Raw genomic sequence first — 23,929 nt, forward strand, 5'->3', positions numbered from 1 at the left:
CAGGTGGCTATAAGCCGCCATTCATACTCCTGAAGTAGTTCTCAACTTCTTAATTGGATTAACAGCCATCAGGCAGTTAAGCCAATCAATTGCATTGAGAACTATTTCAACTGCAGGGAAGAGAACTGCATACCTGAGGAGTAGTGCCCAGCTCAGGGAAAGTGGAGGCCTGAGTCCAAGGTTGGGAGGGAGGGCAAAGCTGATCAGCTCCCTGGCTTCCAGCCTCTGCAGGACGTGAAGTCCCCACAGGCCCCAGCAGGGTTCCTGCAGCTGGCACGGCCAGCCCGTGGCTCTGTGCCCCAGCTGGCTTCCAGGTGGGGGAGATGGGGTTCTCTCCACACCTGAGTGACTGGCACAGATGGCCGGAGCATCACGCCCCAGCTGGCTTCCAGCCGCAGGTGTCTCTTTGCCTCCCCTACCTCTCTCCAGCCTGTGAGCGACTCCTAGTCCGAGTGTGACTCCTAGCCCCTGAGTGTGACTTCCCAAGCCCCTGATTGTGGGGTTTAAGCCAGGGGGGAGCAGTTTGGGGATGAGTGTCTTTCCACCACTACAACTCAGACTAACTATAGTAAATGCAGTGTTTTTATTTTATTAATATATTTCCCCTTTTCTATGAAATAACTACTATGAATATATAAACATGAGGGGGCACAATTTTATATTCTTGCCTCAGGTGCAAAATTAGCTAGTTACGGCTCTGTTCTCCCTGCTTGTGCCTTGCCCCTGCAACCCATCACTGTTTTTGAATTGCCTTGGGTCACCAAGCCTTCCTGAACTGTTAGAATGGGTACCCGTCTGGAAAAGGTTGGGAACCAATGCTCTATATGGAACACAACGAATGGCAACCTGGACAGAAGGCAGGTACGTTGCTTTCACTGACAGATGTCGATATTCTGACATCAGCAGCAGCTGGAAGAGGGAGTCAGGAAATATATTGTGGGGGAAAACAGAAATCACCAGCTGGCAGAATGATGAAATAGACCTTTCTCCCTTGCTTTACCAGAGTATGGAGAAGTGAGTAGACACTGCCAAAAATCACACGGCTGAACAAACTTTGAAAAGTGACACCATCTTTATATTTTACACTCACAGAGCACTTCATATTTGAAAAATCACAGCACAAACATTGAGAAATAATCTTAACTCACCAAAACAGAGGCAGAGATAGCATTTAGAAGTTCTTGGTTCCCAATCCCATGCTCTGCTCAGTAGAGCTAGACTCTCAATATTTGATTTTTTAAATCACATACAGTTTGAACCTCTCTAATCCTGCACCCTCGGACGTGACCAGTACAGAACCAGACAATTTTCTGAAGTGCAGGAAGTCAATATTGTCTAGCAGCATTACCTACACTTCCACTGCTTACTCAGCTCTTAGAAGACATTTAGGGGTAAATTACAGCTAAATAAAAGCACAGAACACTGAGAATCAGGAGTGGTAGCTGTAAACAAAGCTTATAGGACCACGGGAAACTTGGCCAAACCTATGACAAGTGGTTGTTCAGCTAACTAAAATCATGCCAGACCATGGATGTTGCCGGACCAGAGGCTGGACAGGTTTGACCTGTATTAGAGTTGCTCAAAAGCATGCATTAATTTTAATGGGAATGGAACATCCAAATAATTTAGGTGGCCTCAAAAACGGCAGTCTAGGTATACAGAACCATTTGATAGCACACACAAACATTCAGAAGTGAACCAAGAAATGTACTGCCCTTTACCTGAACCTTGGCTCATATCTGTCTGAAGAAGTTGTTTCGCTCTAATAATGTCTACATTCAGTCTTCCTGCACTGGGAAGGTAATTCAGTGATAGCAGCAGTTCTCCCAGCTCAACTTCATTCTATCGTGAAAAGAAAATATTAGAATATGTAACTGCAAAGTCAGTTAGAGAGGCAGTTACAACTAACACAACACAAACATCCCCAATTCGTTGAAACGGCTGAAAGACATTTTATATCACAGTCCCACTTCATCATCTTCAAGAACCATTTGGTGCTGAACAAGGTAAAAATAAGAATACTGTGCACTGCTAAGAGGTTTGCTTCAGTATATTACACTTCAATCTCTGAACAAGGTTCAGTTTTATTACTGCCATCATTACTAGGTAGAGAGCCTGTGACAGAGTGCTGGGCACCAAGAGCAGAGACAGCACTCTCGTTACTAAAAAACACCAATTAATTCTCGCCCAAGAAACCTGACCAGCCTAATTAACGGCTTGCAACGGAGAGGAGGAGGAGCAATGAGGAAGTTACACAGGAGATATAATAAGCAAGCACGAGCATGCAGTGCAGGCAGGTGAATGAGAAACAACTCTGGAGAGAGAATTCTTCCTCGAGATGCCTGAGGAGAAACTGAAGTGGTACCTAATAAGTTGTCAAAACAAAAAGCAGTCAAGTAGCACTTTAAAGACGAGCAAAATAGTTTATTAGGTGAGCTTTCGTGGGACAGACCCACTTCTTCAGACCATAGCCAGACCAGAACAGACTCAATATTTAAGACACAGAGAACCAAAAACAGTAAGCAAGGAGGACAAATCAGAAAAAGATCATCAAGGTGAGCAAATCAGAGAGATTTTCTGATTTGTCCTCCTTGCTTACTGTTTTTGGTTCTCTGTGTCTTAAATATTGAGTCTGTTCTGGTCTGGCTATGGTCTGAAGAAGTGGGTCTGTCCCACGAAAGCTCACCTAATAAACTATTTTGCTCGTCTTTAAAGTGCTACTTGACTGCTTTTTGTTTTGATAGTATCTAGACTAGCACGGCTTACTCTCTGTTACTAATAAGTTGTGTGGAACAGAAAAGTGGCGAGAAGAGCAAATGTAAATAGTTTACATGGAGTATTTTTGGCAGCTGAAGGGCACCTTGCCTGCATAGAGAGAGAAGACAGGAGCACACTGTCACCCTGTTGGAACTGTTTCGAAAGGATGCACCAGGAGACAGAATCTCAGGATACCCCATTTTCCTTTCTTACATTTGCAGTTTTTCCATCTAGTTCTAATCTTAAAAGTTTAAGAGAACTGATCCCTGTTAACACACAAAATACAGGCCCTAATCCCGCAAAAGAGCCACACACAACTGCCACCAACAGCCTTGGAAATCCTGGGCACGGAATGTTTAGAGAATTGGACTTTATGGGATTAAGAAGCATGTCCTTTGTGGTAAAAGCTGAGAACAGGCAGGAAATTTGAAGGTGGCATTTACTTCCAAGCCTATACCATTACACCTTGACACTGCAGCAAGTCATGCAGTTATCTGAGAGCCAGGCTTACCTGAAATCCTTGATGTTCAGAAGAGAGTGTCCTGACCTAAGCTTTACAGAAATATAACTGTTTATCCATTAATCTCCCTTTCATTGACTTAATTGAAATGAGTAAAAACAAGGGTGCAGAATATTCCTAACCACTGCCTACAAGTTGTTGCTTAGAATACAAACGACTGATACATATTGCTTTTGATCTTTTCTGATGCTGTTATTACAGGAGCGTGAGTACCGTTGCTGGTTTGACATTCACCTTTCAGACACCAGCAACAATAACCATAATGTCTTCCTGTTCACCAGAGATGAGTCTCCCCCAGACTGCCTCATCCCAGCACTGAAGAAGTTCAGACCCAGATTTAATTTTTGTGGCCCATCTCAGTAAGAAAAGGTGAGACTATGGTACCACACTCTCTACAGAAGGGGCAAGAACTTTTAATGGCAATGGGATTTTCTGTTGATGACCACAGCCCTGCGTTAGGGTTAAGTTAAGAGACACAAGGTTAGTCTGGAATATTAAGACAGACAAATGTGAGGTGGCACTGCACATCATTTCCAGGAAACAACCAGAACATGCAAAATTAACATGGCACACATGAAACAGATTAGCAGCTGTCTAACCACTGCTGGAATACCATGTCCATTTCTCTGGTGTCACAACTGAAGCGGGACGTTGATAGAGTGGAGAGGGTCAGAGAAGAACCACAAGAATGATCAACTCATCTACTTAGCCTAACACAGAAGGCCCAGGGGTGACCATCACTGACTAGGAGTATGTGCAGGGGAAGCAGCCCACTGAGGTAAAGGAGGGCCGCTCATGCAGCCCACTCCCTACTCTTGGTTACCCATTGCTGCTGTAAACAGTAGCTTGACACTTGGTCACTCCCATTGTGGCTCTTTACATTCTGTGAAATCCATTTTGGATCGGTCTCAGAGACCAAAACAACTTCCCAGACACCACTGCACTTCATCGGATCACAGCACAAAAACAGGCTGCCATCACTCAGAACTAAGTCTATTGAACAGCTGACTGAATCCTGACCGGCCAGTCACAGGTCAGCATGTAGGAGATCAGAGGCTTCTGCTGTCTATGAGACAATCTGTGCAACTCTGAACCTTTTCACTACCAATGATTTAGTTTACAAATCGAATCAGGACTAAGTGCTCTTCCATCCCTATTAACATTGTTATACCATACCATTGGTTTGTGGGTTTTGTAACACACCTCTTATTTGTCATTTGCTGTTTATCTGGTTCAATTCACAGTCCAGCTTTTGCAAGTTCTAGTATTTTTGGGAAACACAAATTGGAAACTTGTATTACACACTGTAAGATACTTATAACTTTTCCCAGTAGTGTAACAAATTAGTAACACCTCCAAACAATCCATCGAAGCATAAATATAAAAGATGGAATGCAAACACTTAGGGCAGACCTACATGGCAAAGTTATTTCAAAATAACTATGCTGGTATTTACACTAGGCAATTGCTATTTTGAAATAAGTTTGCCACAGCAGTTGACTTATTTTGAAATTGGTACACCTCATTTCACAAGGAATAGCACCTATTTTAAATAGCTATTTCAAAATAAGTGCTGTTAAGACAGGGAATAACAGCTATTTCAAAATAAGCCATAGCGTGTCCAATGGCTCAGTTTTGAAATAGGCTCTGTTAAGTGTAGACCCTGTATTTCAAAATGCAGTTTTGCATGTAGCAGGGTTATTTTGAAATAAACTTTTCTGGAATAGCTTATTTCAGAATGAGGCTGCTCTGTAGACATACCCACAGACAGCACTAATTCTCAGCCTGCACCACTGTGGGCTGCATATGCAGCTCTCTGTGGTAGGTGGTCTGCACCCACAGAAGATATACACTACCCATATGGTCCTGAGAATGTCACATGGGCTGCAGCTGTGTGCTGATTGGGACACAAGAGACTGTGGCTTGAGGACAGCTGCTGTACAGCAATGCAGGACTCTTCAAGTCACCCTCAGCTCATGTAGTAAACATCCGCACCGCAATTCAGGGGACTTACTACTGGGTCCTGGTGGTAGGTGGACCCATTTAGTTTCAACCAGGATCTACAGGAGTTTAAAGTATCTCACTGGCCCAAATGGAACTCCACACAACTCCTAGCTATACTTATGCTGGCACTCATGTGGGTTTATTGGTTCTGAATCACCAGCATAGCCAGCCCCCAAGAAGTAGAAGGGACAGGGAGATGAATTTAGGCATGGAACAGGGCCTGGCATTCTGTTGAACACTGGGCAAAAATGCCATGTATTCATGGTACGCTTTAAATAAAAGTAAATTTGTGTATTTCAAAAATCAGGTGGTGAGGGAGTGTTAAACATTACTTTATTTTGTGGACACACAAATTGGTGCGTGAGCAGAAAGATCAGATTAGCACACACAGCTCCCCTACCCACGCAAGCAGGTGCCAAATGGATGTGGCGAACCAAAATATTTTCTTCAAATTAAAAATGAAATCCTTTGTTCTGTAGTGAACTCACGATAATGCTGCTGATGGTGTCATCCAAGTTAATGCAAAGATCAGATAAGGTCCTGATCTTCCATCATGCACATGCCTGACTTGTCCATGGGCAATGCTGGCAGAGCCCCTGTGAAGAACTGGATGTGATGAGTTACAAACTACTTTGTATTATGGTCCATTCTAAAGCCCATGAATTGAACAGAAGGACACCCAATGATTTCAGCGGGCTTGGGATGAGACATCATATGGCTAAATTTCCCTTAAGGCCTTTTGCTTGGTCACACTGCTTTCTAGCTTAGTGTCCAAACACTGCATGGTTCCATTAATTGCCTTGAAGGAAGTAATGTACAATCCAACCCACAAAGAGCACATCAGGATGGGTTTGCTAGAAAATGGCAAAAAGGGTATATCTTATCAGTCTCATTGTTGAGCACAGCTGGTTATGTGCTTGCTAGAATGACAAACAGCATTTTCAGAAGAAGAATCCAGTTCACTGAATAGCCTACCATACAAATGACTCAGGGACTTGAAAAGGCATTTAACTTCAAATCAGCAGTGAACTATATCTGATCTTTTCCATGTCTATTTCCAGTTCAGTGGCAGGAATCTGAACACTGGATAGTTGAAATCCTGCCACAATGTAGAGAGGAGGATCAGATGGCTACAATACAGCACTGAAATATTCTCCTTGAATTTGTTACTTTGCACTTCTCTCCTGGTGCCTTAGATTTTGATCAACCCTTTTGTTCATTAATCACGTTCTTATGCTGAACCATTCTTGCTAACTTTCTTCTTGTGGTTGGGGCATCTGTCATTCACAGTCCACAATCATTCCATATGGCATCCAATTAACAAGAGAGTTACAAATGCATCAGATGCTCCAGAGAAACCCAGGCAAGAGTTATAATATCTCCAGATTTCATTCCTCCCTTTCCCATGCGCTTTGCAAGCCAAGTTCACACTGCTGAATATGAGCAGTAAAGTCTTGGCACTAATTAGAGATGCCGGTGAAAGCCTGTGGGTCAGAGATGAAATCCCCCTCACTAGGAAGAATGGGAGCTGCACAGAATCATTTGTTCCTTCAGCCAGCAAACTGGAAACATTGGGAAAGTCAGCAGCTGATGTGGTGGTTGTTATTATGGCACATCACATGGGAGACCTGACCAAATCTGATGATATTGGTGCAGAGGTTCTTATTCCATTTGCTAGGAAGCAAATCAGAAGCCTCAGGACAATTCAGGTTGGCACAACTGGTTGGAAGGGACTATTTCTCACTTCGGAGTGCCTGTCAGAGAGTTGGGAGGGCTCCGTCTCAATATCTGGCATAAATGCAGCACAACTCCATATCTATAAGCTCTTTCACTGCCTTGTTTTTCCTATATAAAATATGTCCTATAGACAAGAAATGTTGCAACACTTTTTCCCTAACTTTTTGCACTTTTAAACTTCTTTTTGTGACAACACTGAAGTCTTTTCAGGCAGGCTGGGGGAGCTCTGATAAAGAAATCTCACTTCTACAAAAGTACAGATCTGAACTAAGAAAGGAGCAGGGGCGAAGCTTATGTATTTAGAGCCATATTTATTTTATCTGTGACAGATTTGTGATCAAGAAAGGGAAGACGCTGAATATTGTTTGCTAAAAACCTTGCAATGGAAAACAGTGCTGTGGGGTTTGCCTGTACTGATCCCATTTATATGTTGCTCACAGTAGTTATGGCAAAAACTTCTAATATTCCCCACACCAGAATCTGGGAATACATTTTGTATCCCCAAGTTTTTAAATTTGAATGCATAACTTGAGACACATGGACAAGAGATCACTCCTCAAAAATCACAAACAAAACTAGTATGTGACAATCTTTACTACCTCTTTAAATGAATGTCAATTTTTTTCTGATACAAGGCACATGTATAGTTAATTATTACTGGGGAGTATGATTCCAGGTCTGTCTAGAGATAGTGTAGAATACAACAGGCTGTGAGTTTTTGAACCTAGCCCCTTGCTATATTTCTCTCCCTTAGGCACCATCATTTAAAGGCATAATTTCAGTTATGATTGTAATGCTGATGGCACAATGGTTTCTGTTTTGATCCCAGATGACCCTGGGGAAGCAATTTCCTGTTAGATTAGGTAGTTAAGTGACATCCAGTCTTGGGTGTCCAAGATTTTCCTGATGTTCTAATTATGGCTTCATCCTCCAGTTCCTTGTTATAAATGTACTGTGCAGCCTGTTACTAGAGTTTGTAACCTTGAGGCTGTCTTTGATGCAGACCTTTCTGTAACTACCACTGGGGCTGAATCTAATCTGCACAGAACAGGCTCATTTTTTTCTGCCATTTCTAGAATACATCTAGGCTGTCTCGAGGGAAGCAGAGTTTAATTTATGCCACGAGCACATCTTGTTTGGATCAGTGCAGTGCACCGTTCACAGGCCTTCTGGACTGTTTATCTGAGATCTCTACAACATGCCCAGAGTTCTACATGCAGCTCAAAGGCTCCCTGACTCCAGAGGTACACAGTACATTACATCAATGCGCAGATCTAGACAGTGTCTCCAATGAAGGTTCAATGTGATTTTCCTCCTCAAGATTATCCATGACATTACCTGCTTGGGTGTATTACAATATGGCTCCTTTAAGAGTACACTGCTCCCACAGGCTTCCCGCAGTACATGACTAAATATTTCTGAAGGTCTGAGCGGTATATCATATACCTTGGCAACAATTTATCCACCCGTGGTTAGGGTGACAAAGACTGGTTAACACACAGTCATGAGCTCTGGCTGTAGTCCCACAACCTTTGCCAGTGAATCCTATTACAATTTGGACAAGTCACTTATTCTTCCAGCCTTATTCAGAGATAATACTTTCCACCTTGCAGGGCAGTCTTGAGGATGGTTTTTTTTTTTCAAATCTGAGCACCTGGGACAGAAGTGAGCTACTCAGCATCACAGGATTATTACTGCACCAAGCAGGGGTTTAACTGTACAAAGACCACTCACATTAATGCGGATCTGTAACAGGGTGAGAATTACCTCCTGCAAACAACCCCATCCAGCCTATTGCATGTGACTGCACTGCCACAATTCATCAGCCTTTGTAGCTACTCAGCCCTCCAGCCGAATCATGCTCTTTGTGAGCCAAACACCCCTGACAAGGACCTATCTTAGCACCCTCTTTATGGTCTCTCAGTCTATTCTTCCCCTTGGACAAAGAGTGGTGTTTCAAAGGCTTCCCTGCTTGCAGATAGTGTCCTCACCCCTACCTCAGGGCTCTATTACAGCCCATCTATATCTACCCATAGTCCACAATCTCCCATCAGCTCTCACCTTGAAGCACTCTGCGGTGCTGCTGCTCCCTCAGCCAACCATTCATCCCCATCTTCTATCCCTGAGATCTCCAGCAACACTAAGCTGACTCTGGTCCTGCAGCTCCTTTTATAGGGCCTTTCTGACCCCCCCCACCCATTGGCTGCTTCCTCCTGCAGACACTCTAGCCTGCCTTGGAGGACATCTCTGTGATTTCACTGGGCCAGAGTGCAGCAAGGCCACAAGCCTCCAGCAGGGGGCTGTGGGCCCTATTCTGCCCATCACAGGATCTCTTGGGCACATCCCCATGCAGCACACTGAGCATTCATCCCACGAACGTAGCTGATAGAGCTAGCTTAGCCTTTTATTATATTCAGTAATAACACAAGGAACACAGGCCTGCACCCTGTAAAACAACAGCTTAACCAAATTAGCATAAATATAGGCAAGCCTAGTAGGTCTGTGACCAGCATTCCCTGCAAGCTGTACACTTGTGTGGCTGCTCACAAGATACTCAAATACCACCCAACTAACTAGCAGAGTGCCCACAGCTAGATGTTTTGTTTCTACAGGAGGCGCACACATGCCTCAGTGCACGGAAAAGTTTTACTCCACCGATGGATGTAAAAAAATCTGAACATGGATGGACAAGATTAGAGGGAACAGTGCCTGTGACCTGTGGGGCAGATAAATGGCCTGACAGTTACCTTTAGATTTGGGGAACTAGGAATAGATGCTCAACAGCAGGAATTGGACCCTAATCGCACTAGGCAACTGCAGGAGCACCAAAGTGCTACTAGCTTGGGTATTTTAGAACAGAATCACTGACAGATCTGTAAGCACAGACTTGCCAGAGCAACAGGTGATGTAAGTGATGAGTTGAATGGCATTAATATGTTAATCCACAGGATAAAAGCTCTCCAACATTATGAGGGTGTGGAAGTTAGATTTGGACATGGAAAGCTGAGCATTAGAATGAATATTCATGACAGTGCTCAGGCTCGACAACAGGGCAAACCACCTTGTAGTGTGGGTTAGCTTTCTATCGTTGGACCCTTCCACTCGACTGCTATTTATCACTAATCACTGGGGAGCCTGGACCACTGGACTCATTTGGCATGTCGGGCCAAGGCCAGTCCTTTGTCATTCACCACCTGCCTCTCAAGGAAGGTTGTAAATATGCAAATCTCAATGTGTATGCAAGCAGCAATATTGGAGAGATCCCCAATACTGTACAGTTCCTCTATGTTTATGTGATTTGCAGGCCTTCTGTCTTTATTGTTGCTTCTAATGAAAATCCCCAAAGCTTTGCTTTACCCTCAGTGTGAGTGTCCTTCTGCTATACTGCAAAGTTCCCTACAAGAGACTGAACTCATTGGTTTTGGTCCTGTGTAGCCTGATTCTGGGACAAGAGCTTTATTACCCTCCACTCATTAATTGGGATCAGCTGGAAATCAATACCATCTTTCTTAAACATTAAATAGGATCAGGCCACACATATAACCAGTACTAGTCTGAAGCAGCATTTGTTCAGATTTGCTTCCACCTCATGGGGGGACTTTCTCTGTGGCTACATGTACATATATTTCCCTCAGGTCACACACAACTATCAGCAGCTCTGCGAGCCTTCCTCCTTAGTGAGAGTTTCAGTTTCCCCATTATCATTACAGAGAAGGCAAAGCAACTGCTTTGTGATGCCTCTTCCTGGCCCTAGGATGGGGACGAGGGGGGGCCTCACCCAGAATAGGAGGAAGGAAAAATTCAGGTAGAAAGGGAGCCCACAGCTCTTCCCAGTACCCATTCTCCTACTGCAACCCACCATGTTGGAATCCAATTCCCATACTGGGGCCTTGCCTCAGCTAGATATATCTAATCCCATTAGCTCAGTCTCCCGAGGGCAGGCCACTTACAACATACCCTCCCAGGACAGCACTGCTGAAAGTCAAAGGGGCGGAGGGCTGCTCCAGCCCCCGCCAGTTAGTCTCATCAGTTCAGGATGAGGCTTGCCGGCTAACCATTAAACATTAACAACCCTACTATTTAGTTTATCAATTTGTCCCAAAACCTCTCCTAATGACACCTCAATCTGGTGCACCTGAGACTTGTCACCTAAAAAGAAAGGCTCAGATTTGGGAATCTCCTTCATGTCCTCAGCTGCGAAGACCGATGCAAAGAATTAATTTAGTTTCTTTGCAATGGCCTTATCGCCTTGAGTGCTCCTGTAGCATCTTGATCGTATGGTGGCCTCACTGGTTGTTTAGCAGACTTCCTGCTTGTGATATACAGTAAACTCATTCATATCCGGCATTCTATCATCCAGAACTCTCCAATAACCAGCATTTTACCCAGAAATAAATTTATGTATGTTTTTCATAAGTACAGTAGAATGAAAGTAAATACAAATAAATACAGCAAATACATTGTAAGTTTACAATGTACAATAGTACTGTTGGAAAATAAAGTACTGCGCATACATTTTTGTTTGTTTCTTAATATCTAATCTTATTTTTCTTTGGTGCTATGCATTGCTTGATATACCTCTCTATCATTCAGAATATTTGACTATCCGGCAACCTCTCAGTCCCAGGACTGCTGGTTATAAAACACTTTACTGTACTTAGAATTTTTTTTGCTATAGCATTCTGCATCCTTGGCTAGCTGTTCTTTAAATTGTTTTTTGGCCTGAGATTGAAGGACAACTGGGGTATTCCTGGGGTCAGCTAAAAGTTTTGTCCGAAGACAGAGTGAAATAGAGGAGACTTGTAGATGACCTATGCTCCACCCAGAGCACAAGGGTTTAAGTCAAGTCCAATATATTTTTATGCTTAATTTGCAAGAGTTTTGTGCTCCTTTCTAGTTTCCTTACTAGGGTTTAACTTCCATTTTTTAAAGTATCCCTTTCTGCCTCTCACTGTTTCTTTTACTTTGTTGTTTAACACTTTTCTGGTTCTCTCTGTTTTTTTAATTTGTTGTATACATTCAAGTTGAGCCTCTGTCATGGTGACTTTTAAAAAGTTTCCATGCAGCTTGCAGAGACTTCACTTTTGCCAAAGAACTGCTGCCAGATGGTCAGTATTACTGGGTTTTTTTTTCTGTTCAACGCTTACGTGTAAAGGGCAACATGGGAGCCAGCTTGTTTAATTATATATATATTACAGCCAAACGCAAACAATGGTGCACATTTCTAGACTGGCACTTGCAGCACCAGGCACCCGCAACTGAGAAGAATGGGAGTTCGGCAGCCAAGAATGAATTCAGTGCAGTCACAAGTGAAGAATTAAAAACCACATGACATACACAGTGGCAAGTTCATTATAATTTGCTAAAGAAATGCTCAGAAATGATGGGTAAAGTGAGTATTTAAGCTCTCTACCACCCTTCTTTACCAGTCAATATTTCTGTTAGCTTCAGAGAGGAGCAATGAGGACTCTTATTTTATATTTACGCTTGAGTCAGGAATCAAAACTAGAGCTTTGGAGAGCTCTTGAAAATTTGAACCTCTTGTGAGCAATTGGGGGTCGACTGCAATATTTGAGTGAGAAGCCCATTAGTCTCCCATTGAGCCCTGTACTTATGAACCTATGCTCACAAACAGTGAATGCCACTTAAATGCACTAGTGGTAGGGAGGTTCAAAGAAGAAGTACAGCACCCATCCTTATCACGGAGCTCCATGGCTGAGTCTCTGGGGAGGGAAAAGGAGTTCTTATGAATTTTCACTTGCAGAATAATGATCTTCCAGCTCTGATCAACACTGTTCCAAAATATTTCCTCTCACCTATCCCGAACTATCCCCTCCTCTGGAGGAAAAAGAAATTAGGGATTCTCCAGATTCTGTTTCATCAGTCTTTACAGAGATATCTGAGAATCCAAGCATACATATAGCAATATATCCAATCTGCTTTACAACAGTCAGGCAATTCCGCAGCACGCACTTATTTAAGGAGGGTAGAACATTTCGTATTTTATGGCTCTGGTACTAGTCTAACTGTCAGGTCACTGGCCCTTCTTTGGGACTCACTCCTGCAAGCTGCTGAGTGCTCGGGCCCCATTTCAGCCACGCACTGAAACACACGCTCAGTTATAAGCACCTGAACAGCTGCATGGAAGGAAAGCACCAACGTAAGGGCTTTGCTGTGCAGGCAACAGGGCCTTCCACTGCATACAGGGTCAAGTACTTTACCTGCCTTGCGAATTCAGTATCTGTGGAAGGCACGGGGGTGACAGCCTAGGTCAAGGGTCAGCAACCTTTCTGAAGCAGAGTGCCAAAATCTGACCTTTTGTCCTCTATGCACGGTCCAAGTGCCCGTGATACTTTTTAAAGCCCCACCAGACCACGAGGGTCACTCTTGGGCCGGCCATGCCCCACGCCTGTCAGGGTCCCTCTTTGGCCGTCCCACCACACATAGCAACTTACCAGGATCCAGCTTCCCCGGCTGCATTGAGCACAGGCGGGGGCGGGATTGCTCCATGTGGAGAGAGCAGCGGGGCAGGTGCACAGCCCAGGTGTGAGCCCCTCATTGGCCAGCTTGCAGGTGGGGCTCGCCCATCCCACTCTGCTCCCTCGCTGCTATTGAGAAGAGGCTCACATGCCAAGTGTGGCACACACGCCGGGGGGTTGCTGACCCCTGGCCTAAGTGACTATAAAGCTTATTATCTATCCACAGAAGAGGGAAGGCATGTGAAGTGATGTCCTGCCAACATGGCCCTGCCCTGAGGGGAGGGGACAAGCCAGTGCTCAGGCTCTTTCAATGCTGACGGTCTCTGATAACAAAAATGTCTCCCAGGGTGCTGGTTTTTGTGATGTGGGCTCCTGTTCCCTGGCCTGGGAATTGAGCCAAGCTAATTTTACATGCTGTTGACTAACAAGCAGCCATCAAACGGTAAGAAATATTGGCTGCTATTAATCTGGGCTGGGTTTGAACCAGCTCCCTAGAAATTAAAAGCTGTATATTCCATTATGAATCTTAGGAGCACTAAAGAGCTTGCCTGCTCCAAACCCCAGTGGCATTAGTGGAAAGACTCCCATTATCTTCAACGGGTGGCAGATCATGCCTTTCATTTCAAGGAAACAGGCATTGGCTTCTGTCCCCCTTCTTGCATGCAAAGAGACTTGAACGGCCTGCGTCTGCTCGTGTCAGGAGCAGGTCTAAAGAAGCAGTCCTTTTCTAAAGGAACCATGCCTGCACTTGCTTCACTCGATATTGTCTCTCAGCCTTTGGGACTGATTCTCCATTGCCCTGCACTACATCATTGTCATGTACATCCGACCACTGTCAGCCTAAAGTACTTGCCATTCTGATCTGGCAGCTTTTTACAGACACTTTCTCTGCTCTTTTAAAACCATTGCCCCCTTTGCTTTTTCTCATTCTCACACGAGTCATTTCTCCCGTCTGGAGCTCTTGCCATCTGCACCAGCCTTCCTGTATCTCTCCAGCTAATGAAGTTTCCGTCTATTTTTAAATGTCACCATAAAACAGACATCTTGCTTCTATCTTTACATACCTCATCTATGCCTCTTCATTTTTCTCTCCTTCTGCTAACAGTCTTATGACTGATTGTTTTAGCATTTTTCTCCACATACAAGTTTCACCACATTGATTGCTTTCTTTATCATACTGGGACAGATCCTCAGCTAATGTAAACTGCTACAGTTCCAACAACTCCAGCTAAGAAGCTGCACCAATGTTCATCTTTTGTATTACTTCTTAATTCTGTGAGGCAAAAATCAAGCTTCACTGAACTATATGCAGATTTTTTCTCCCTCCTGTATTAGATGCCTAGAGTTTGTTTGGAAGCTACAGCTGCAGGAAATTCCATTTAAATAGTTAACAAGGAATTTTAAATGACTGACACTGAACTTTCTTCTTCATTGAGCTGACAGGAAGCTTGCTCTTGGCTTCAAACTCAGCTATTTTTCAAAATAAATAGAAAAAGCTTCCTTAGCACTGGTATAAGCAACACTATTTTTTTTCTTTCCATTTGTCATCCTGAAGATGGAACTTTCTGTTTATAGAAATAATAGCTACAAATTGCAGGTACCCACATTATCTTTTTACTGCTTAAGTAAAATACTAATTCAGATTCATTTTATTTAAATATCTATTTCTTTCCCTGTTTCAGGCAGGTTTTGCATTTGTTGTCCTGGCAGGATCCAACACTGCTTCGAGTTCTGTCTGCGGGGAGCTTGCTTCTAGTGATGAGGCTGGAGGGGAGGGGGTTGTTTGAAAGCCAGAAGAGAGGCCTCAGGAAAGATTCCTTTGAAGGTGGGGGTCCAATGTTCCCTCTAATAGTTTCCATCCATGTGCGGAATAAATGTTATGTGCACCAAGGTGTGTGTGAATGTGCACCACCAGTAGAAAGCAAGGCTGATGGCTGTGGACTCTTCTCTAATCAGCTGGGTGGTGTTTGAATCTCTCCTGGGTGGCCATCCAAGCACTCAGCTTGCAGCAAACACTGGATGGGTTCCCCCTGAGTATTAGTTGTGGTTCTTTGATGATATCCTGTTGGGGATCCACTGTGGGGTGACAGATGACAAGAAGGGTTGTGCAGTCAGAGGGGTTTTATTTCTATATTGAAGGTGCTCTAGGTATTTGGCTGGCCCATTCCATGATGCAATCTAGTTCTCGGCAGGCTGTCCTTGTTTGGTTGAGATGGTTGTGTGTATGTTAAGGTGTACATCCTGGGCCAGTGCCATTTGAGTTGTCACCTACCAGCCCACACGGGAACCCATACAGGGTATCTGAGCAACAGGTGCAAAACCTGCAGAGGCATCTCCACTGCTTCAATGATCATCACCTACCTACAACACACTTTTCAAGAGCTGTAGCAGCTGTTCCCTGCTGTGACCAGCCACAGAAAAAACCCATGGGTGCTGCTAGAGTAGAGGGAATCTGATGCACATTATATTTCTTGCATGAATATCCATGCCACAAACAGCGACGGGCAACCACGATCAGGAAGTGAGCAGCACAAGTGGCCCTCCTTCATCTCAGTGGGCCGTATGTAAACCGCACATCCCCTCTCTGTCCCCCTCCCTTGCACACCTCTCACACATTAGGAGGGTGGGGATGGAGCAGGTAAGAGCAGGGCTCCAGTGACCCAGTGTGCAAGAGGCACGTGGGGAAGGGGAACAGACAGGGGGTTTACAGGCCACAGAGAGACCCGCCCCCCATGGGCTGTAAGTTGCCCAGCACTGGTCTAAAATCTTGTGGTGCAAATACTCCTGAATTTTATACTCAGCAGACATTCTGTTTGTGGCTTGCTTTTTCAATGGCATGGTTACAGTGGGCCAAGTTCTCTTCTCTTACACTTTTGCAACACCACTGTAACAGAAAAGAGAAACTGGCCCACGGGATTGCGATGTAGAGGTTTGAGTGCTCAGCACCACTCAGGTTCAGGCCTTAATTTAGGAAGGGAAGAGTAAGTTGCTTTGCTGTGGTTGAACAAAAGTCTTAACAAGTGCAGCTGTTCACACAACATGCCTGCTGTATGTACCGCTGACAATTCAGTTGCTACACTAGTGGAAGTATATCAATCTGCTTATGCTTCATTTTTCATAGAGCTTTCTCTCTGCCAGCCTCAAGATAGCATGTATCAGCAAAACTCTCCTCATGCTTTAACTTTCTCATTAATTGGTACATAATTAACGAACGAAGTTGGAAGACACCATGCCAAATTCTGCTCTTGCTTACATCTATGCAACCCCAGTAAATTCAGAGGTATTGTTGAAAGCAGAATTGGACTGGCTTACCTTAATGCAGGATGTGTAGACTACACGTTCGTATAAAGCCACTGCTCTCTGATGGGGAGGCAGAGTGCCCCAGCAGGAGCTTTGCCTGCTATAGGCACAGTGAGCCTGATTCACCATTACCCTCTATTTCAAGCTGCCTCGCACCTCAGTACAAAACAGACATAAACAGCTGCCAAACCAGAATGTGGCATTTTAGAATCTCAGTGCACTGGTGTAAACAATGAGATAGGGTGAATTGGGCCCAATACCTCTGCAATTCCTGGAACCAGCTGGATCAGAAGAAGAGACCACACTCTCAGAAGGACGGGGCATGATCCCTCCCTACCTCTTCCTCTTTTGGGCAAGACTGCATGTTCAGAGAACTAAGCTCGGGAGGTTCCTTTAATCAAGGATAACCCACTGCTCAGGGATCCATGGGCCAAAAAAACCTCATCCTCACACAGACTAGCCCTGTGACTCACACTCACCACACCAGCATTCTGACCAAATGACGATGCAGCCTATTTTCTTCACTAATGTGAAACAGTTGTGGTATTGCACCCTGTGGGTTCAGCTCTCAGCTTGTGAACGTTCAATGAAGCCAATGGAGCGGCACTCATTTACATTAGCACTAGGCCTGGTCCCTGAGTATGCAGCAAGCACTATTGGATACTTGCATACTCAGGCCCTTAACTTTCCTTAACATGATACTATGACAGAGTTTGTGCATCCATCATGTGATAGAGTTTGTGCATCCGTCTATCTTTCTGTGAGTCCGTTTGTTCAAGAACTCTTCCTGGACTAGGGTGATCACATTGCCCTATGGGAGATACAGGACACTGGCCTCTTGGGATGGGGGTGGGGCTGCTATCCCATGTCAGGGCTTCTCGGTGGTGGAGGCTGCTGGCCCATGGTGAGGCACTGGGGATGGAGGTCTCCACAGCCTCCGGATGAGGTTGGAGTGGAGGATGGGGGCTCTGCAACCTTCTGGTCAGGGGGTGCCGAGAATAGGGGCTTTGCAGAGGCCCAGCGTGTGGAGGTACAGAGAATGTGGCAGCCACCCCATGGAGGAGCTTCCACCTAGCAGCTGCCTCCCCCAGGCAGGGATGCTGGGGAATGAGGCATTTGCCTCTTGGAGGGGATCTCTGACAGCAGGAGCTGCCTTCCTTAGGTATGGGATGCCAGGGAATGAAGCAGCCGCCCCATGGCAGAGCTCGCCAGCAGTGGGGGTTGCCACCGTGGGGTGCTGGGGAGTTGGGCAGCTGCCCCACAGAGAAGCTCCCCGGCAGCAGGAGCTGCCGCCCCAAGGCACAGGACACTGGGGAACAGAACAGCTGCCCTGTGAGGAGCTCTCTGGCAGTGGGGGCTGCACACCAAGACACCAAGTTACCAAGGAACAGGAGCTCTGCAAAATACAGGACAATTTGCCCATTTTCTTAAAAAAGTTGGGACTCCTGTGAGACAGCTCAAATAAGGGGCTGTCCTGGGAAAAATGGGATGGATGGTCACCCTCTCCTGGACGATGAAAGCTAGGACCACCAAATTTGGTATGCAGCTTCCTCCTATTGTAACTTAAAGCCAGGCCAGGGGTCAGTCATGCCAGGACAATGGACTATGCATGGAATGCAATCCACATTTCTCAGGGCAGGGTCTAGCAGCAGGGACAACTATACTCCAGAATGACCAAAGGGGGAGCAGAAAGCACAGGGGACTGTTTTGCTCCAGAACAACCACAGGGTGGTAGCAAGCAAGCATGCCCCTGACAGCCTCAGAGAGCCAGGGAGCTGCTGCCCGCTGGGCAGCGCAGCTCCACCTCCCTGGCCTGGCCCAGGGTAACAGCTGCCAACCTGCCAGTGCAACCCCCACCACCCAGGACTGGCCCTGGAACTCAATGTAGTTTCACAGTTTCAAGGCACTGACAAGCATTAATCATACACAAAAAGCTAAGGTGGGGGAAAAATGCAGGGCTGCAAGGAGCATGCATGGCTATAAACGAGAACACAGTTTGGCATTCTGCCCTCAGATACCCCACTGTGATGCTATCAGTGGGAACAGCACATGTATCTAAGGGCAGAATTTGGCTTCAGGTATTTGTAAATATGGGCGTGGGAGCCCAAGGGATAGGAGGCAAGATAAGCCTTGCAATGGCTGTTTCAGCTGTTCACCATTTTAAACATAAAGCCCTTTGGCTGTTCTATACCCCCTCCCAATATTGCACTTTAGCTAGGGGGGGCTGAACTCTACTCTCCCTTTCACCCACGGAGTCGCATCCTTTGGTTGAGGAAAGAAATTTCCCCTGTGCACTTACAAAATATGCTCTTGTTGATTTCATCACGCCACTAGCTTTATTATAAAGTAGTCATCTGCAGCATAATCATAGAATCATAGAATACTAGGACTGGAAGGGACCTCAAGAGGCCATGGAGTCCAGCCCCCTGCCCCACTGACAGGACCAAGTACTGTCTAAACCATCCCTGATAGACATCTGTCTAACCTGTTCTTAAATATCTCCAGCCATGGAGATTCCACAACCTCCCTAGGCAATTTATTTCACTGTTTGACCACCCTGACAGTTAGGAACTTTTTCCCAATGTCCAACCTAAACATCCCTTACTGCAGTTTAAGTTCTCCCTCCTCCTTATGACACCCTTTTAGATACCTGAAAACCACTATCATGTCTCCCCTCAATCTTCTCTCTTCCAAACTAAACAAGGCCAATTCTTTCAGCCTTTCTTCATAGGTCACATTCTCTACCCCTTTAATCATTCTTGTCGCTCTTTTCTGGACCCTCTAATTTCTCCACATCTTTCTTGAACTGCGGTGCCCAGAACTGGACACACTACTCCAGCTGAGGCCTAACCAGCGCAGAGTAGAGAGGAAGAATGACTTCTCGTGTCTTGTTCACAACACACCTGTTAATGCATCCCAGAATCACATTTGCTTTTTTTTGCAACAGCATCACACTGTTGACTCATATTTAGCTTGTGGTCCACTATAAGCCCTAGATCCCTTTCTGCTGTAGTCATTCCTAGACAGTCTCTCCCCATTCTGTTTGTGTGAAACTGATTGTTCCTTCCCAAGAGGAGCACTTTGCATTTGTCTTTATTAGACTTCATCCTGTTTACCTCAGACCATTTCTCCAATTTATCCAGATCATTTTGAATTATGACCCTATCCTCCAAAGCGGTTGCAACCCCTCCCAGCTTGGTATCATCTGCAAACTTAATAAGCGTACTTTCTATGCCAATATCTAAATCGTTGATGACGATATTGAACAGAATCAGTCCTAACACAGACCCCTGCGGAACCCCACTTGTTATACTTTTTCAGCAGGATTGAGAACCATTAAGATCTAGTCTCTGAGTACGGTTATCCAGCCAATTATGCACCCACCTTTTAGTAGCCTCATAATAAACACCTAAATGAGACTCAGAAGTCAAGGGCCCAATTCTTTACTGCCTTGTGCATTTTTAACAGTGCAAAGTTAAAGCAAAGGGGGAGTAAAAGACTTTCCAATGACACTGCAAAGGTACAGCTACCTACACAAGGTGCCAGACAATGCGGAATCAGCCTTCTAGGCTTTGGGATTTGGGATCCAATACTGCCTTGAGAGATTTTAATTCTGCAGCTTTCTGAGTTCAGGAGATAAACTCAGGCCATATTCTGCCCTCAGTTACAACAGTGTACACATAACAATGCCAGGGAAGTCAATGAAACTGTTTCAGATTTACACCAGTGTAACAGAGATCAGTCTCTAACTAATCCCTTATCCAGGACTATTTTGGCCTCTTATGAATTTTCAGGTGGTGTTAACCACCAGAGAGACACCAGACACAGCCTGCCCCAAAACTGTCAGGGGCAGGGCAAACACCTGCCTTTAGCATTGGCAATATGCAGGAAGGAGCACAGCAATGCAGGGCAGGCTGGTTTAAAATGAAATGGTGCAATGTACTACCATTTGTTTCCCCTTTTACTGGAGTAGCACGTATCCTTTTGCCAGAGGCTGCTGCTGGCTGCAACGGACTCGCTAGCTAACCTGGGAACTAGCTTCTCCTGCAAGCCAGCTTGTGATCCCATTGGGAACCACAGTAAGGTTTGTGGACTGATCAGAAATCTTTCCTAACACTCTTCTGAGTAGTTGGGGTAGAGACCCTGCCCCGATACTCCAGAGACCAGATGTGGAACAATGAAAAACTCTGAACCATCTTCCCCCTCAACTCAACAGCGGGCAGGGGGTTAGCTCAGTGTGAACATCTGAACATGTACAAGTGCAAAGTGTCATTACAATTCAATCGAATACACTGCATGTTCAAATTCCTTCAGTAGTCACAATGACAACAAATTCATTCCTAACAATCTTTTGCCATTTATTTCTAGATCGGTCTGCATAAACATGGAAGAAGCATCTTCTGACAACTGGACTGCCAAGTTGTCTCAAAAAGGACCGTTCTCTTGTGTGTTTTCTCACAAACTAACTACATAGATATCAATGGGAAAGCAGTCACACACACGGCAAAGTTTGATTCTGTTTTGATGACCATGGCAGTGCTTTTCAAACATGGATAAACCCCCTAGAGTGACAGGGAACACAGCTTACTGCAGGGAAGGATTTGTCCAAGAATCTGCATCCGCATGAAAGCATCTCCCAGAAACTGCAGATTTTTAGCAGCTTTATCGGTTTCCATTATGCACAAGGCAGTACCTAATTTCATTGCCTTTAAGACTTTGTCCCTTTAAAGGCAAAACAGGGGGCCTGATTCAGATATGATTTACACCAATGTAAATCAAAAAGAATGTCTCTGAATTTATACCCCAGTAATATAGGTATAAGCAAGACTAGAAGTAGATCCAACGATTTTTCTGTCTAGAAGGAGTTTTAGTACATGAATGATCCGTGGCTATTTAAAAACTTCTCATTAACCCCAAACAAGCAAAGGAACCACAAGAACAAAGTAGAAATATTACCTAATAATTGTATAAAAAAATCCATTACCTGTGAACTGGGAACAAGGGCCTTCCACCAATGTCCGCCCTTCACAAGGTCAACTTCACTTAATGGCACTGACACTTTACCAATGACACAGTGGCGTGAGAATTTGTCAAAATCCACAACGGTTAAAAGTAGAGTTCTTCTTTGGGCTTCTAAAAATGGAATGTCAAAGGTATATCTCTCTTCAAACACTGGGTTCTGGGTTTTACGTTTTACTCCTGTCTGCTTAGAATTCTTCTGATCTGGAAGGAGGCAGATCTTGACATAAGGGTTGGAATGTGCCATATCTTGTTTTGAACCATCATATGATATTGGAGGAGGCAGATCTCTAGCCTCAATTACCCTTACTATTAGATAATTATGCAACAGATCATACTGTGTGCTAAAATGCAGCATGCCTAGTTGATACTTCGATAATATTTCCTCATCCGTCAGGGAGTCCATGTCATCACTATTAGAGTCAAGAGAGTACAGTCTTGGTTCGAATTTTCTAAAATAGTCATCAGCGGTATATGTTTTTCTCAGGATAGTTGGCTGAACTATTTCTTTTTTAGCACCTAGAATTCCAAACTCAATAGGTTTAATGTCAATTAGTGGAGAACTTGGCCGCCTTGATTCCAGACCTAGGCAAAAGAAACATACAGAGAACAACGTTGGTAATGGGCAGGGGGGTAAATTAATTACATCCTTGCATAGTCTCGGCCCCAAAGCTCTTTTTGTTCTATGTTTAAACAAAACACAAGCACAATGAGGTCTTGACCCATGCCTGGAGCCCTAGGAGCTCTCTCAACAATAATAATAAATAATAATAATAATAATATACTAAGTAGTTAATCTTTAAGTGCAAACATCAAACAGATCTTTGTCCCTTGTCCCTGTCTAAATCTGTAATCCTGTCACATCCATCCTTTAAGGAAAAATGTAAGTGTGGCCTTTTTCACAGTCTCTTTGTGGAACAGTTTAGGAATTTGGGCTTGACTCAGCTCTCTCACTAAAAGCAGGCACTAACTTTGGTCTACTTGGGAATGACATTCATATAGTACAGCTGATAGTCTTACTTGAAATCCTCCTTGTGAGGCTGTAAGTGGACCGTGACGTATCTGAAGATGATCGCCTTCTGTCAGGGGAAGAGTCCTGGGGCGTTGGAGGCAGCTCGCTGGCTGTGTTATCGGACTCTCCATTTTTGTCCTCGTTTTGATTGCTTATCCTGTTAAAATGACACACCTCTGACTGTATGAATCCAGCGAGTGGACTGTACACCTAACAAGCAGGATGAAAAGCCCTCTTTTGTGCTACTTTTTAGATTGAAGCCTAGCTGCATACTTTGGGATGGCAAAACTCATCTTCAGATCTAGTTGGAAACAAGCATGCTGAGCTCTGTGCCTTCAGCCCCTACAAAGTGTGGACTCTCTGTCCTTTATCTTTCAGACTTCTTAAAATATAACAACTTCTGACTAGCAACATGAAGGATATACACCAGTATGCATTTTATAACACAGATATGCTCAAGTTTCAAATACATGAGTGTGATACAGACTAAGGCATTGCTGATGTGTTCTCCTATGTAGTGAAAATATTTGGGACATGTGCTGTATACTTAAGGGATTTTGCTGAAATTGTGGTTTGCATTCAGATCAGATAGTCACTTTATGCATAATATGGGAAATAATCACGATCAGTTTTCTCTCATTATGTTTAATATTAACATATGGTAGTAAATGAGCTATTACGTTTTGGAAATGGGACCCCGTAAAACAGGATTTGTTGACATACCTTGTAAGCAGTTTCTGTCCCCTTTTTATTCACTCTTTTGCATAACTGGATGTGTCCTTGAGAGGAAAGTAATTCTGCTACATCTTGGTTTATTTGAGAGGGAAGCAAGAAAGGTTACTTGGCCCTGACTGAAACTTTGTGAGTGTTCAAAATGAACAGAGTGAGATGAGAACGTGATCATACAAGGTCCACAAAAAAAAGACCCACAACAATTTAATTCTATTACATATAATAAAAATGTAAAAACCTCAGCCTCCCATCAAATGTAGCAGCTAACATTAATCAAAGCAAATCAGAACTTCTTATATTCATTCCTTCCATATAAAAGCAAGAACAGACATGAACAAAAACATAGAGTTCAAGATTCTGATGTCAGTT

At 44.3% G+C, this 23,929-nt stretch overlaps 1 protein-coding gene across 17 annotated transcripts in view; it reads right to left on the bottom strand.

The window, feature by feature from the left end:
* Positions 1 to 23,929, bottom strand: part of ITPRIPL2 (ITPRIP like 2) — a 155,973-nt gene that overhangs the window by 65,335 nt on the left and 66,709 nt on the right. For 3 of the 17 annotated variants that reach the window (XR_012647798.1, XR_012647800.1, XR_012647801.1), the window contains exons 4-6: positions 22,837 to 22,985; positions 21,782 to 22,401; positions 1,722 to 1,842 (exon numbers count right to left, since the gene is read on the bottom strand). The exons of 11 other annotated variants lie outside the window; for them this stretch is intronic. Coding sequence is in view for 2 of the 6 variants with exons in the window: in XM_075011087.1 (XP_074867188.1) it covers positions 1,841 to 1,842 (2 nt within the window). In the remaining 4 variants the exon portion in view is untranslated. Of the gene's footprint in view, positions 1 to 1,721; positions 1,843 to 21,781; positions 22,402 to 22,836; positions 22,986 to 23,551; positions 23,635 to 23,929 lie in introns of those variants that run through there. 3 more of the 17 variants (XR_012647799.1, XM_075011087.1, XM_075011086.1) reach the window with 3 other exon arrangements.

This window comes from Carettochelys insculpta, chromosome 16, assembly GCF_033958435.1.
Source record: "Carettochelys insculpta isolate YL-2023 chromosome 16, ASM3395843v1, whole genome shotgun sequence".
NCBI classification, from domain to species: Eukaryota; Metazoa; Chordata; order Testudines; family Carettochelyidae; genus Carettochelys; species Carettochelys insculpta.